Genomic DNA, 17931 nt, shown 5'->3' on the forward strand with positions numbered 1-17931 from the left:
AAGTCATTCAAATGCAACTTAGCACTGGGGGATAGCTAAAACACTTTCAGTGTCGGACTCCAGCTTTGTGAAATGTGATAACTAAATAGCAGCTGATAACTTCTAGACAGAAGAGTGAATATGCTCCATACAAAAAGTTCAGCAGAACCTTTTATGCAGTAACAAGGAAACTGGTCAATGCTTAAAACAACCATGTGACAATACTTTTAAAGACGGGCTAAACTTTCTCATAAAGTCTGCATCATTCTTCATGAAGACAGACATAAAATACAAACATTCTAACACATCTACGTACCTAAACCCATACAAGTAATCCGCAAGGTGAAAAACACTCCTTTCAAACGAACACATGCTTATCTTACTAATAAAATTACTTGTATACCATATATGGAAAGTCCAAGTCCAAAGTCTCTGACTTCCTCCCTTGTTTCAAAAGTTTCCATGGCACCAAAGTGCAGTTAGTTCAGCTAAGTTTGCAGCCTCTGAAAGACTGGTTTAGATATGCACATCTGCAGATGTCATTTTAAATTCATATTATACAACTTGGAAGGCTTGGTGTGTTTAAAGCAGCAAAATGAAAGTTAAAAACTGGCAATTATCTATCATTCTTTAATTACATTTAGATAATCACAACAGCTAACCAGTATGATGAAACAGACCTAGACAGCCCCGAAGTCTAACCACTCTAACAATGTAGTTATCTCATGAAACCACTATGAATTAAAGTTGCCTACTACCTTGACTCCAACACTCCCAAGCAGCCAGAAGTATGGCAGCAGCAGTGATTTCATGCCTTGAACATTTGTAGTCATTGCTGGAAAGATCTTAAAGCTATGGGTTCTATCCCCTTACAAAACAGTTAAATTCAGAGTTTTAGTGCAACAAAAACAAAAAAAAGGGAGGGTGTGCCTACCCTTCAAATGAAACATTAAATCAGCGTCCCATGTGCCTGAGTTGATAAATAAGACTCTAAATACCACGGTGTTGATTTTAAACAACACAGTTAATGAAAACCCTACTAAAAATTTTACATGAAAACACAACGTACAAAATAATGCAGAACAGCAGAACAATAGTGCGCAATGTATCAAACAAACTGCAAAACTAATGTATCATACCCCAACACAAATGTGTACGGGATGACCTCTTGCACCATAATAAAAGATGGTAGGCACAATATACAACCTGTTACAAGGAAGTAGTGGTGCACAGAAATTAATTCACATCTAATATAAACTAAACTGCTTTGGCAAGTAGAGAAGGGGTAACATTATGAGCTGTTAACTAGCTGCTTCCTAAGGTATAGGGTTTGATTCATTCACCCTTCAGTTAGTAACTGTGTGACTTTTAACAAGTTTAGCAAGTTACATAACACATTCCCTCCAATGGAGTTCTTTCGAGTTTGCAGTTTAACTTCCAGTGGGTGTTATCGCCTCATAGTTCAAACAAATGTTCATATCTCTAAAACCATAAGTGTTACTAGAAACCGGTAAATGAAAAACTACTCAGCACAAAGCAATCATTACACCTGTATCCATTTAATTCTAGGTCTTAAACTGGATTTTACAAGCCACAATACACATAGTAAGTAATTTTTGTAATGATGTTGTTATCCAGTTTACAATTTCTCAGCAACCATTCAACCAATATACGTACTGCCAGAAGTATTTTTTTCACACAGCTGTGAGCTTTTATGTGAGGCTAAGCAGTTCTGTATGTGTTACTTGGCTGTTGAGATATTTACAAAAATGTGAAAATTATTACCGATACAAATAAAACAGTATGCAGATAATATTAAGTATCTCTTTAGCTGCACTAGACAGAGGACAATGCACTAGACAGAGGACAAATAGTTATGTTTGCACTCATGTAAGCTTTAGGATGCAATCTTTTAATATATTTTTTAAACTATTAATGCAAATATGAACAAGCAATATATGCTGCCTAGAAGCGTCAGTGAGAAGTAACTGCAAAAACACCTGGATGCATCACTAGGCTGTAAAGAGTTAACCAGGCAGAGCTTTGTAGCAACACTACTGTCTCCCTCTAGCCAGCAGAACACAGAAAGGTCAACCTGTGATATTCTCCCTCTTAACTTAGCAATCATGACTTCAAATTTATTATATAAGTAGAAAGCTGTACATGCCAAACTATAAACACACTTTTTGAGTTTTCAAAATCACATCTTGCCTCAGCAGGGAGAACAAACAACATCTTGAACAAGTTCCATACCATGTAAAAGTACAGACTTGGTATTTATGGAATGAATAATAACAGTAATACCCTTTTGATACCCACATAAGCCCAGTGGGCAGACAATCCCTTTTTAAGGGTGACCAGGAGCTGGTTAAGTGATTTGGTCAAGGTCACACAGTAGGCAACATAGAGCTGTGGGAATCAAACCCTGTACCACAGGTACTACAATTCACAACTTAACCTTCTCTGCCAACTGCCAAACTAAGGAATACATTTTCTACTGCTTTTGACAGATTATGACCAACAGGAAATCAAGGACTTTAGCTGTAGATTTGGGTGGATCTTTTGGAAATGTTTTATTTCTCTAGTCAGAAGATGCGCTTTAGGTGGTATTTCTTTTAGAGTTGCTATAAAGATGCACATCCGCCTAATGGTGATGCACTTTTGGAAAAATGATCACATTATTCAAAAACATGATTATCTTTCCTGCTCCATATCTTATCCATTTTACTGACTGAAATGACATATTTAGCCAGGAGTACATCATTCTCAATATGTGAATCAGCGGATGGTATCTGATCTGTTCCAGAACCAGTGTCAATATCTTTTACAAATGACACGTGAACAGCTTTTTCTGTGCTTGCAGTATCAGAAGTTATATTTTTGTCTTACTGTAATTTAACCATCTCATCCCTAAGGTTTCAGCTTATTTTGTAAGAAGTTTTCTCTGACCTTTGAGACAGAGGCTACTACCTCATTGCAGCACATAAGGTTGCTTTATTTTATGGGTAAGACATGCTTCCATACTCACTTCAGGACTCTCTACTTCATCTTCACGCCTATCTTCTGAGCTACTTGATATCACTTCTGGTAAGTCTCTCACGTCAGTCATTTTTAAGTGGTCCTCCATTCCCTTTTTAATTTACTGAAGACTGGAATGGTACATCCTTAAACAAATACTGCAGCTTCAATCTGGCCAGTGGTAAAGCTGGGTCCTTTCCACTCCGCACACAGCCATTAGCAGTATACCTTGTCTTCCATTTCAAACCTTTCATTTATGGTGCACAATTACTTCCGTAGTACTCATTAATTCTATCTAAACACTCAGCTTCAGCAAGTGGTCTGCGTGACACATGTAATACTGAAATATGTTCTCCCACTGCCATGCTCTTTGTGGGTCAATCCAGAGCAAGTACTTTATCTGTCAGAACAGAAGGGACAGATAGATTCTGGCCATACTCATTCTGATATGGACTGTAGCCACAGACATTCTACTTAGTATTTTTCACCATCAGACACCAATCTAATCCCATTTTCCAGTCATATCTATTATTAGAAAATATAAAATAAATATTGGCTGCTTGAAACGCTTCCCCTGTGGAGCTCAAGTAAATGTCAAATGTAAAAGTGGAGCAGCGAAACGGCAGAATAACCAAAATTATAAGCAATGTCAGTGTCAATATGGAAACAGTTAAGAATAAGTAATACTTCCAGTAGGTCCCCAGTTACACGTTCTGGTCAATAAATCCACTCCGTTTCTGTGAACGCATCCAATGCTACTCACATATTCTACAGCTTTCCAGTTGTTTATCACTTCACCAAATATTTATATAAATCAATGGATCGACCAAACGACTGTTTAAAACTGATTTTTATTCAGAGATAAGAAGAACGGCAAGCGCTTTCACCCGTAGGCTTCATCAGGCCATTAATGATTACACAATTAAATTAAAGTGCATTTAAGTACTTTTTTAGTAATGACATCACTTCCTACCATTATTTAATGTCCTGTTAATCCATGCACTTTAACTGCACATCAACTAAAAAACATTTCATAAGGCTTTGCCGTATTAATAAAACTTTTTCATATAAACATTTAAAATATATACACGCTGTATGAATACTATTATATAAACAGATGTTCAAGTCATGTATATAAATCATGCATATAAAAATGTTTATACTAAGGCTTTCCTTACTGTTTTCTTAATAGCAATATACAAGAAAAACAATTTCATAAAATATATATGTATATAATCTATCCTTCTAACCATATAATGTACAATTTAAAAACTGGAGATGTTCCCAAACATATAATACCCTATTTGATAATTAAATATAGCTATTTCATATTAATCTATGTAGGGAATAGAGACATAAACATGAAAAATATAAAAAATGTAATACATTCTATTCCTGAATGCCACAGATGTAGGAGAGATAATCTGATACATTGCTTTGTATGTGTGTAAATATAGCTAAAAATGTGGCCAGACGGTGTCACTTATTATGTAACTCTATATCTAACTAATATTTCTACTTCAAGGACTATGTCATACATAGAATACAATTCCTGGTATAATAATATTAGGGATCTATAGTGTACTACTGTACATATACAAATAACTAAGAAGCTAATGGTCACAAATTTAACAAAATAATCTATTTAATAATTTAATACGTAAATGAGCATCAACCTTATTGATTTAAATAAGTAAGGCTACTATCAATGCGCAACATATCATAGAGCTGTGTACAGTTGCTAATAGCCTATTCTTAATTGTAATAAGGTTCAATCAATTCCATATCTACTTTATATTTACTGTGCCTTCCAATTAAACATAATCATATTGGCTCCCATAAAAACTGCATAGACGGGTCTATTATTACCCTTCTTTTACAAAGAACAGTATTAAACCAGTCTTAATATTTATGGACTTTTAAACTCCTAACCCTAAGCATAGGTTTAATAGGAATTCTATCATTAAGTCCTGGATCCCGATGGGCTCTCAAATGGATGATCCATCTACTCTCATGTTGTTCAGTAATGTTGCGTATAGGTCCTCGTCTAACTGTAGGAATGTTAACCTGCATCACCATAAATTTAAATTTATGTTGTATTGAGGTATTAATTACGTGTTTAGATAATGCATTTTTATCTGACCCTATCTTGATATTATAATAATGTTCTCTAATCCTTTCCCTCAACTGTCTGTCCGTCTTGCCCACATAAAAAGCTGGGCAAGATTGGCACATGGCTAAGTATACCACATGTGTGGTTTCGCAATTGGCATTGCAATGAAATTTAAAAATTTGTTGTGTAATAGGATGTGTAAAACTAGCTGACTGATCTATAGTATGGCAAAAGTTACATTTTCCACATGGTCGAGTATTAGCTTTTACATCACTCATCCATGGTGTAGGGTCAACTCTGTTTGAACTACAATGCATTCTATGCAGATTTAGCTTATTCTTATAAATAAATTTTGGTGCATCCCCTACTGCCCCTGAGACTGCTGGATCAACTTGTAATAGGTCCCAGTATTTGGTATAAGCACTTTTAATTTCATTAACATCTTGTGTATAATAGATAGTGGCTGTGGGCCGACTATCATTGAAATTATTACTTACACGTTTCATTTGCTTAGTGCTTTTACTTTGATCAGCAAAGTACTGATATGCACGTCCTTCTCTTAAAACTTCTAAGTCAATTAAACCTTCATTTATTTCCTGGGGTTTATACGATCTTGCTAAGAATTGTCGTTTGAGTTCTGTTATCTCCTGATTATATCCTTCCTGTGTAGAATTCAACCTAGATACACGCATGGCTTGCCCTTTAACCACATTCTTAAATACATGGCCTGGGTGCATGCTGGACCTATGCAGATAAGAACTCCTATGACATGTTTTTCTATATACTCCTGTATTAATATAACCATTAAAATTTTTTTCCACATATACATCCAGATAAAGTACAAAGCTTTGTGATGCTACCATTGTGAACTCTAAATATTGTGTCATTGAGTTAATTTCTTCTACAAAGTGTTTCAATTCTTCTTCACTTGATTTCCAAATTAAGAAAAGATCATCTACAAAGTGTACATAAAATCCTACGTGCTTCTTATAGGCATCCAATGTAAATAGCATTCTATTTTCCCAATCAGCCATCACTAGGTTGGCGTACAGTTAGAAGAGGACCTATACGCATGATCTGAAAGAGTTACTGGATACGTATCAAAGGTATTTTTTTATAAAATGTACATGTTCCCGTGAAATATAGTTTCTATCTAGTCTAGTCTAATTTAGTTACTACACCTTGGGGAATTTATTTACTTATTTATTTATTTATGTTTACTGGGGTAGTACACTGATCAATGCTGACCAATTTCAGGCTCAGCCCGCGTGAAATGCACAACATTTAAGAAACAAACTAGAGAAATGTAAGCAATAACAGACTAGTTCCGACTAATTACATAGAAATACATTCCAGTGAAAAATCACTGTGCAATGTACAAACAAGCAACGTGCAAGGATTAATATGTAAATTCTGAGTTCTTGCTACTGAATTCTCATCTTCCATACTAAATATTTTCCAAGCTTTCTTTAGAAACTGACCCTTTTTGTTATATTTTCCCTTCTAGGTACCCCTGATCTATCGTCACTATTGCAAATAAAGTACCACTTCCCACCTTTAAGTAATATTTCCTGCTGAAAGCTGACTATTTCCTTCCAAATTTTCGTAAGCGTCATAACAGCAGTTTTTGGTGGAATGGAAATTCATGCCAGGGTAATCCTCCTCCTTGACAACAGCACTTTACTACCACACATCTACCATTATTATATTTTTTCTCTCCTATCACTACTGTAGCCCCTCCAGAAATTAGTATAATTAGTCTCCTTTTCTGTTGTCCACAATATCCTACTGATCATCCATCCTAAAAGCCTTCCTTTGTCAAATTCACACGCTTATTTCTTTCCAAATGTGACTCCTGTAACATTGCTTTTTGCAGTTTGCATTTCTTAATATAATTCAATACTTTTTCCTTTTTTGTCTATAAGTACAAGACAATTTACATTCCAAGATAGTATGGATCACATAGCCATTATCTGAAATCAGCTCTTTGGTAATTAGAAGTTATATACTCACCAAAACGTTCCATCTGAGTAGGTAGTTCATTTGTCTGCAACCTGTGGGTTACGGATCCGATATCGGATCTGAGCCAGCAACTTGTTTCAAGCTAATGGATCCGAGCTCCTAGCCCCTCCCTTCACCCATAATCCCCTGCTAACCCTGCATGACCTCAGATCGAGTTTGCCTCTCCATATATATCCAAGAAAGGATACCTAAAAACTAATAGATCCAAGAAGGTCAGGGGGATGGTTGCAGACAAATGAACTACCTACTCAGATGGAACGTTATGGTGAGTACATAACTTCTAAATCTGAAGTAGGAATGTTCATTTGTCAGCAACCTGTGGGACAGAGTCCCCAGCTACCTGCACCCTGGGTGGCCATCATGGAAGGATATTACGAAGCACCGCAGAGCCAAACGATGCTCTCCCTCTAGAAAGCAGGTCTAGCCTGTAGTGGTTGATAAAGGTATGAGATGAAGCCCAAGTGGCTGCAGAACAAATATCATCCAAAGGAACTCTAGAGTTGAAAGCCGCAGAAGTAGACATGGAGCGAGTGGAATGAGCACGAACTCCTTCTGGTGCGGGTCTACCTGAGGCTTGATAAGCTAGCAGGATACATTGGGAAATCCAGCGAGATAACGATACTTTAGAGATAGCTTTCCCCAAGTTAAATTTGGCAGAGGAAACGAACAGCTGGTTGGATTGTCTATGGCCAGCCGTCCTATGGGTATAAAAATGAAGCTGCCTATGAACATCCAATGAGTGCAGCTTGTATTCACCCTTATTTTGATATTTAGGGAAGAAAACCGGTAAATTTATGGATTGGTTTATGTTGGTTTCTGATGCTATCTTGGGCAGAAAGGAGGGATTGATCCTGAGGTACACTCTATCAGGGTGAAAAATCAGGTATGGAGGCTTTACAGAAAGAGCCTGAAGTTCCGACACTCTTTTCGCTGAAGTAATGGCTACAAGGAATGCTGTTTTCCATGACAAGAATTTGAGATCCACTGAAGCAGCGGGTTCAAAGGGTGGAGCAGTCAAGGCTTGAAGAACTAAAGTAAGATCCCATGGGGGTACGGCTTCTTTTACAGGAGGCCTAAGTAAAAAGGTACCCTTGAGAAAGGTTTTACACAATTTGGCTGACATCAAGGGTCCTGTATCGTCCCACATGATAATGAGAAATGGCTGCCAATTGCACTTTGACAGTTGAACAACTAGCACCTTCTTGAAAGAGTTCAGTTAGGAAATCTAAAATGGATGGAAGAGGAGCCGTAAAGGGATCTAGATCGCGGCGCTCTGCCCAGATGGAAAAATTTTTCCATTTGCTGTGATATACCTTCCTGGTGGAGGGCTTATGTGCTGCCACGAGGATGGCTTTGACTGGTGAAGAGATACCGGGAGTCCTAACTAGGAGTGGAACTGGAGCAACCAAGCTGTCAGTTTCAGATTGTCCAGGTTTGGAGTTGGCAAGTCCAATGGATGGGAGATGAGATCCGGAATGGGATCTAGAATCCAAGGGTGATTCACAAGGTGAGACCACAGGTAAGGGAACCAAATTTGTCGAGGCCAGAATGGGGCAATGAGAATCATCTTGCTCCCCAACCGCGAGGCTTTCTGTAAGAGTTGTATCATCATTGGAAGAGGAGGATAGGCATAGAGTAGACCGGGTGGCCAAGCATGCACCAGAGCGTCTCTTGGAGATTCCCCTGGTGGGAGGATTAGAGCGAAGAAATTGTCGCATTTGGCGTTTGATGGAGATACAAAAAGATCGCAGCAGGGTTGCCCCCATGTTGCGAATATCTGCTTCGCTACTAGAGGATTGAGAGACCACTCGTAGGGGGTAAGAAGGGTGCGGCTGAGCTTATCCGCTAGGATGCTGGTCCTCCCCGGAATGTGCGTTGCAATCAGAAAGCGGTTGGTGGAGATCGCCCATTCCCACACTCGCATGACAAATGAACATTCCTACTTCAGATATAAAGTTATGGTCCGTTCTTTTATTTCTTTAGAGATTTGCTTTCCTTTATGATTTTAACTTTTTCACCTTAGTTTGGACACTCTTTAGCCCAATGATAAGTGCTCTGACATACGTGTTTGGATCATCTACCACATTTATCAACTGGAAATGTGCCTTGTAACTGCAGTTATACTGAGCTCTTCTGTCTGGCCAACTTGCAACTTTGTTTCTGTTCTGTGAAATAGTCTCTGTCTTGATTGACATTAATGCCTGCTATAGTACCTACAGCCTTTTTCCTGAAAATGTGCCTTATGGCTGACTTCGTTGAAGCAAATGCCGCTGCAATGACTGCTGATAATGCAGTCTCTTTTTTTCACATTTCATCTTGTAGTATTGAACAGCTTAAAAACAACCACTGCATCTGAAAGCACCATATTACATTCATACATGTGACTCTATCATTGGTCAAATCAAGTATGTAATCTGTCATATAAACTACGTCTCACAGGCCTGATCAATATTAAAGCATGCCTGATAACTACTGATGTTTTCCTCTCTCTCCAGAACACACACACACAAAAACAAAAAAAAAAAAAAAAAAAAAACATTTTTTCTAAACTTGTTTCCTGCCTTTCCTGTAAGTTGTCTAGTCCAGATGCAGATTTGCTGTATCCAGAACTTTTTGTGTTGGAGGGAAGCAGTCTAGCTTAATTGTATTTCTTAGAACTAGCCCATTTTCTAGTTTCAGCACTCAAATCTGTTTCTTTGAGCTCAGCACTTGTTCAGAACTCATTGTAAGCACTAAATAAGCTATGAATTACTACAGCACTCAACTTTCCTCACTTGTCTAGCGGAAAACAGTTTCTAGTACTTAATAAATAAGCACCTATCCAGGCATGTCTAAGGGTCAGCTCCCATGTTTTTTCATGTCTATCTGATGAATCTGGGCATCTTGGGGCAATGCAATAATTACCTCATGTACACAGACAACCCTCTCCTCCTAGAAAAGGCACTATAGAGGTGGCAAGAGCCTTAGTCAGTATCTGGAATCCCAAGGAAGACAGGTGCAGGCCATCTCTGGCAAAGCATCAAGGTCTGTCGATCAAGTCATCCCAGGCAGACAGATACTGGATCCCCTCAGAATGACACCAGAAGCTTAGCCAATTGTTGAAGTCAATCATTTTGTCCTTGTACTGCGGTATCATTCTGGGCAATGGCAGGATGCTACTCAGGGCTAGGGTCATACATGTCTGGGCTACAAGATCAGAGAGCTCTTCCATGTCTCTTTTCATGTAGTCCAGGGAGGTACGTCTCAGGTCGTTTACACCAACATGGACAATGACAGAGTGATCTTTGTACTTGTGGAGTGACCTGAGTGCATGGGTTATGTGATGGAACCTGGCACCTGGCAGACAGCTGACAGCAACCTTCTCCTTGTTTTGCCTGGTGAGTGGGACATCGGTGTGCCTGACTATAGAGTCACCTATTACTAGTGTGTTGGGTACATTGTTTTGCCTTATGGGCTGTGGTTGATTGGCACACTGAGTCTGTGGGCTATGTATCATTTGGGTTGTGTTGGGGGGTAGAATTTGCTTGCGTTTCTGCTTTGGAGGTCTCTGTTGCTTGAGTAAATTATTATTGAGAGCCTCTGAGAATGTTTTTGTGTTTCTATGTGTGGATTTTGGTGGTGAAGGTTTTGAGGGACTATGTGATGAGTGTGGTGTGGTGCAAGTGTTTTCCTTCTCCTCTTGACTGTCTAGTCCTGTCTTGGCTGAAGAGAGCTTTGCTTCCAGTTTGGCTATATAAGTGCATTTCTCACAGGTTGTAATGTTGAGTGGTAGGAGGAGAGGGTTGTCTGTGTACATCAGGCAATTGCTGCATTGCCCCAAGATGCCCAGATTCATCTGGTAGACAGGAGAAAACACCAGGAGCTGACCCTTAGACATGCCTGGACAGGTGCTTATTTATTAAGTACTAAAAACTGTTTTCCTCTAGATAAGTGAGGAAAGTTGAGTGCTGTAGTAATTAGTAGCTTATTTAGTACTTACGATTTCTGAACAAGTGCTGAGCTCAAAGCAGATTTGAGTGCTAAAACTAAAAAACTGACTAATCATAAGGGAAAATATGAAGTGCAGATTTTATGGTGCCAGGAACAGTTTAACCCTAACTAAGCGGCGATGCATAAAGTGTATTTTTTTTTAACGGTAGCAAATGAGCAAACTGGTTTAAACAAATTAACCAATTGACCAATAAGCGTTAAAAACTGAGCCCCATTCCAGCAGTCTTTGATCAGACAAGTTCTAACTGCACACTCCTGCCACTAGGGTGCAGGGGAACCTTCTCCAAAAAAGATGGCCTGGATTAGTGCTCATGTTATACAAACAAAGCTAGATTCAGCAGGTCTGAATCTAGTCTTTGCTACAGCAAACAAGGCTTACCAATTTCAGAAAGAAACAGTTCAAATAAGCAGGCACAATAAGCCTCTAACCAGAAACTCCCATCTCAGAAGGGCAGAACCTACCCTCTCCTCCCACAAGAGTGCAGACCACACCTTCTTAATGTAAAACAACTGGTCTGAGGCCCAAGTGCGTAAACCAAAGGCTTAGAATAACAGTTACAATTTAATCAGGCTACTAACAAGCAGTAATAAATGCACCAGAATAAATGCAATTAAGTACTTTTAAGAACAGGCTGCAAAAGCAAAATAAAGTAATAAAGTAGGAAGAAACACTAATACAGTAAAAGCAGATGAATAAAGTGCAATTTTTTTATATAACAACAGAAAACAAGCAAACTGATTTAAACAAATTACCCACTTAACCAGTAAAAAGCTCAGAAGTGAGCCCTGTTCCAGCAGTCTTTAATCAGACAAGTTCTAACTGCACACTCCTGCCAATAGGGTGCAGGGGAACCGTCTCCAAAAAAGATGGCCTGGATCAGTGCTCACGTTATACAAACAAAGCTAGATTCAGCAGGCCTGAATTTAGTCTATGCTTCAGCAAACAAGGCACACCAATTTCAGAAAGAAATGGTTCAAATAAGCAGGCACAATAAGCCTTTAACCAGAAATTCCCAGTTCAGAAGGGCAGAATCTAGCCTCTCCTCCCACAAGCGTGCTGATCAAGCCATTTTTCTTAATGATGTGTTCTCACAACCAGAATTCCAGTTCCCATCACACTTAAAACTTCTTTTTGAAGTGTAAGTCATAAATGGTAGCCCCTAGTACAGTTAGAGTTGGTGACCCCCCCACCCCAAACTTGGGTGTAGGAAAAGACCTAAAGAAGAGAGTCCTCAGCCCCAGTGACTGCTCCCTGGTTTAAGACTGATTGGCAATGTGGTCTGGTAAAATGCCTGGGGTTGCATGGTGCTATACCTCAAAACTCATCTTCCCCAGGGTAGTAGCCAGAGATGTATATCTCCTGGGTCCTTTGTCATCTGCTGAAGCAAAAACATACAAGAGCTTAAACTCTTATTAGTGAAAACCTATCTCACTGCATGCACAGACTAGAGGTATTTTTCTGAATAAGCACATCTCTAGGAGAGCTTGAACATGGCCTACCCTCCAATTATCAATCTTTCTGATGGAACACCAGCAGAAACCTGGGGCAGAACATAGGTCCTTCCCATTACATGGCTATGTAGTACATGCATACTGTAGTCATCCTCCTAGTAGTGGAGCAGGCCACAAGTTTCTCCCTGTGAAGTTTGTGGGCGGTCATGCTGAATTCCGGCACTTACAGAAGTGCTTTATATTATGATTTACTCGCATACAGATACCATAACGTTATCATCTCCCTATCGTTCAGCCAGAAAGACACTTGGAAGTTTTCTTTTAGACGTCAAATGACAGAACATTTCACCTGCATCAAGATAAACATCCGACCTTGTGAAAGACCACAGAGAATTGTAAGGCATAGAGGCTAGTTGCAATTTTACAGTGTGGCAAACAACATCACTGTGCAATCGCATACTGCAGTACTCCTCTGAGAATAAGAGCTTTTGGGAAACAAATGTCAATCTGGAACTGAATAAGGAATGAACCAAATTACTGACCCAATAAAAAGGATTACCAGAGTTAGAAAAATGTTTCTCTTATGTCTACTTTATTTCACTTATAAACTGTCTAATTTGCTGTCTTGGCACCTTTAGTGAGGAACTGTGGCCTCTCATTTTTCACATGTAGATTACATAAAGAATTGTTCACTTACTATAACCCCCTCCCCCATGTTTGCTTATATTAAGGTCACTAAGTGCTCCAGATCTTCCTTCATTCAGCATCTGTTCCAAAAATCTGATGTTACAGTCCATCCAATTTCCTGCATATAAAAACACAGGGAAATCAGGCATCAACTTCAGACATCGCCTCTACAACATATATTGCTCATATCTGAAATTGCTTTCTTGTAAGTGCCTACTGGTATCCAGATTTCACAAAGTTTAAATTTCACATTCGGCACAACCTGACCATATGACAAACACGTCATGTATATGATCCTTTCAAAATATAGTAAAAGCATATTCATGGTGAAGTCATCCCTATGATGGAAGAACGGTACAGAGAGGTTTAACTACTCAGAAATGGGCAAGTAGAATACTAGTTAAAATGCAACAAAAAATAAAAAGTTCACCTCTTTTTGTTCTACTTGGAGTGCTGACTTTAAAACATCTCTGAGCTGAACTAATTGTTTTCTTTCTTCATCTTGTGCTTGTTTTATCTGAAATAAAATGTGAAAAATGTGAACCATCACAGATACCCAGTTTTATATTTAATATCAGCACTACACATTTTTTTCTATATTGCTAAAATTTTATTTTATGTTCTACAGATAAATGACAGAACATTACTTTGAAAGTGTAGTATAAGGGAAAACAAAGAATATGCTAACAGGAAATAAACTTTCATACAGGATTCTGACAAGTGTTTCTTTTAGAACTCATCAATGTGTTCTACAAAAACTTGTAATACAAGAAATGCTTCAGTTAAGCTCTAAATCTGAGAAAAAGGGCAGCTTTGTTAACTTCCTTTTTGCACTGTTTAGCGCTAGTCTCACAAATGAAGCATAAGAACAACCAACACAGAAACATTTTCACAGCTTTAAAAGCTGTTAAACACTTCAATATCAAAAATAAAAAAATAAAAATGTGGCAGAGTGAAGTTTCTCACAACTTTTAAACCTGCTCACTCTTCACACTGACACTTCAATTCCGTTTGCTGTCTGTGTGGCAGCACTGTGTGCTCTGTGGCATTCAACACTGTAAAACACTGTGTTCCTACAGTTTTTCCTGTAACTAGTATTAAATAAAACATATGAAGCTCCATGCACTATATAAACTTATAATAGTGTCTCTCCAATCATAACTCATTATGTGTTCCTCACAAGGAAGTCAAGAATCACCTCACCAGCCTCACTTAAGTGATTTCCCTGTTATCTCCACAAATACTTAAATTGAAACCTGCGGACTGGTATTAAAAAAAAAACTGAAAACAACAGACCAGCACCACAAGACACATAGGACTGTTTTTAATGCTGTTAAGTGCTTTTCTGTGTAACAGACTTCTTCAGAACAAGTTCAAAGTCACAAAAACACCAACAAGGTCAGCCTTAAGTCAAGTGGTACCGTAGGCAAAAGGGCTCTACAGCGCCCACCCCCCCACACCACCTGGTGCCCCCATCCTAGTCTATTTAAACCATCCAGATTACTGGAAAAGTGACCCTGCTAGACTAGTGCCCTAAGCGGCCGGCTATGAGACCAGATTAAATAAAATGTCAATATGTCTCATGTACTATAAAACCAAGCCAAAAAAAGATTAATTGCTCCAGTGTTGTGCCCTTACAGCTAAAACACTCCTAACAGAAACTATGATATTTAACTCAATGGCTTTTCAGGCATTCGTGCTGAGTTTTCACTCCAGCTCACATTTTACAAGAATAGATTTGAAATTGCTTCCTCTCACTTATATAGTCACATCACCCAATAGAAAAAAAAAATCTTGAATTTTCTAAAATGTATACACACCACACTATGAAGTGAACTTATAAAGGTTATCACCACCAGGTATACATGATGTATACTATTTGAGGTAATCTTTTTGACTTCATAGGCAGCCTTGTGGTGGACTGTCTCCAAAGCCTTGTTAGATGCTAATAAAGCAGTCTAGGGGAGAGGCATATGCTACTTAGCTATGTGCTCTCTCTCTCTCTATCCCCCTGGAACTGTCTCAGGGAAGGCATCTATGTTCTGGCCATACAGACTAGCATGGTTGCACTTCACACTGGAAAATAAAGTCAAAAGGTTGTTTTCATCCAAAGGTATGGAAGTAACTGCTGCAGAGTTTAGCAGTAAGGTAAGATTAGGAAATATGTGCAGGAGTATATGCAAGAGACTGCATGCATAAACACATGTCTAAGTGTGCATGTGTGTGTCTGTCTGGGAGGTAGCAGAAGGGGATTTAGTGAGGAAGTCAGGTAGGTGTGTGAGTGTGATTCAGTGGGTAGGGAGCTGTGTGTGTTTGTGTGCACGTGTGGGAAGGCTGTGGTGGTTGTCATACTTCCACACACTCTTAAACTAGTGAGCAGAGTCCACAACATTGGGTTGGGGGAACAACTAGCAGCAAGGGGAAAACTATATTCATGTCTAAGTGGCATTTAAACACTACAGGGATTGTGGGCGTAGGGAACACTAGACACCAGGGATACTAAATATGGTATACCTTAAAGGCATATATTGAAAAACAAAATGGTGCAGATAACTGCTAGACACCAGGGCTAAGTAGAGTGCTGTAAAAGCCAATGAACCAGCTTGAAACCCTGCACCCTTCCACTTCTCACAAACCCCAAAAAATGTTTTGGTCCCACTGTACTAACAGAGAAGTTAGTGTAGCAAATGTTTTATATATATATATATATATATATATATATATATATATATATATATATATATATATATATACACACACATATACAAAATATGGAAGATCTCAGGAATTATGCAATGCCTGCATTATGTAACACATGGAAGACAGAATTTCTGAAACTAACAGTTATGTTTGCATACCTAAAACATGTATTCAAAATGCAGTCTCTCAACTTTCTAGAAAAAAGACAAAAAATGCAGAAGACAGACTATTGAACACTGTTCTTCTCTTTTAAACATCATTTTGCAGGGGGGGGGGGCAAGCCCCCCCTCAAAATCACCAAACTTTTATATATATATATATATATATATATATATATATATATATATATATATATATACATACACTAACTCTGAAATTGACATATCTTGGAGAAAAGGAAATACTTTAAGAAATTAAAATCACAGATTTGTATATGCAAGTCTGTATTTTTGGCCAATCTCCACATCTCAGGACTCGACAAAGCGGATGTCAAGATTTCAAAGAAGAAGACTAGCAACAATCTGAAATTAGCAAATAAATGGAAGCCCATTAGATACAGTTTAGACACATGAACTGCAGTTCTGCAAAAGAAGTGACTAAAAAAAGACTTGAGGTTTGCTGACTGTGTTATACTGGTAGTAGAACTCTAAAACAAAACCCAATTTTATGTTCCTAATATTTCAGGCACTAAAAGTAACTGTGTGTAAACATTTTTTGTTTTTAATATTTTTATAAAAATTCATGAAGCAAATTGAACGCTATATTGTAAAGAAGTTCTGTGTAGTATTTTATCAGAGGTATTTTAAATGTCAGATGTGGGAGTTTTATCAGTGACTCCCACATATGCTAGTGACATTAAAGAAAGCATGTTTTCCTAACGTATCCAGGCCTTGCACTCTAATAACAAGATGAGAAAGGTTAAAAATAAGCAAGTTAAAAGCTGATACATTATTGAGATCTTGAACTGCTAAAAGTGTATTGTTTGACAGTGTAGAATTAAAAGTTAGTACTTTATCCTGTTTTATAGAGCTGGATATTTAAATTAATGTCATTAGTTTGATCTATAGATAAGTTTTTCTTTAAGGAAAATACGCTTAAAAACAGACAATGATGAACGACATGAAAATGGTAGCTCTTTCTTACATTTCAAAGTTATTAGTAGTTTATTTTCCCATTAACACCTGCTTTTAGCCAGAAAAAAGAAGTTATGTTCTTACCATAACGTTCCATGTGGCGTGTTCATCTCGCCTTTGTTCTTACACACGGGTTCGGAGCCGATCCTCGCCTCCAAGTCGGCCGCATAGAAAAGCTCTGCATCTTAGAGAAGCTCGAGACCAGGCTATATCCCACAATCCTTCCTGCCATTACTCAGATCTAGTTTGCAAGTAAACCAGACCAACGAAAAACCTCAGTTGCTAAGGCTACACACTGCCACAAAACTCAGAGACACTATCTCACTTAACAAATTAACTAAGGGTACCGAAATATACCCCATGAGGCAAGAAACAATAAACCCGGAAGGGGTCAAGGCATTTCGACCAGACTCTAGTCCTACTCGTTCTTCCAAACACGTGAGTGAGGGAAGGGAGGGAATGTAAGAACAAAGGCGAGATGAACACTCCACATGGAACGTTATGGCAAGAACATAACTTCTTTATGTGAGAGTGTTCAATCTCGCCGTTTGTTCTTACACACGGGTAGCGTCCCTAGCTCCGTAACTCCGAGTGACTCATGGAAGAATGTTCCTAAGCACAGTGGAACCAAAAGATGTCCTGTCTTTGGAGGCTTTGTCAACCCTATAATGAGCGATGAAAGTATGTGGTTTAGACCACGTGGCTGCTGCACAAATCGTGTCCAAAGGCAGACGAGCTGCATGAGCCAAAGAAGTGGAAACTGATCTGGTAGAATGGCCCTTAGGTTTGGCAGGCAAGGCCTGATTCGACTTAAAATGCACAAAGGCTATACAATCA

At 38.5% G+C, this 17931-nt stretch overlaps 1 protein-coding gene across 6 annotated transcripts in view; it reads right to left on the reverse strand.

Moving 5' to 3' along the window:
• Positions 1-17931, reverse strand: part of ASAP2 (ArfGAP with SH3 domain, ankyrin repeat and PH domain 2) — a 2005955-nt gene that overhangs the window by 874689 nt on the left and 1113335 nt on the right. For all 6 annotated transcript variants that reach the window (XM_044079125.1, XM_044079114.1, XM_044079099.1 and 3 more), the window contains exon 9: positions 13692-13778. In XM_044079125.1, coding sequence (XP_043935060.1) covers positions 13692-13778 — 87 coding nt within the window. The remainder of the gene's footprint in view (positions 1-13691; positions 13779-17931) is intronic.

The sequence above is a fragment of the Protopterus annectens genome, chromosome 1.part1 (assembly GCF_019279795.1).
Source record: "Protopterus annectens isolate FY-2018-M chromosome 1.part1, PAN1.0, whole genome shotgun sequence".
NCBI classification, from domain to species: Eukaryota; Metazoa; Chordata; order Ceratodontiformes; family Protopteridae; genus Protopterus; species Protopterus annectens.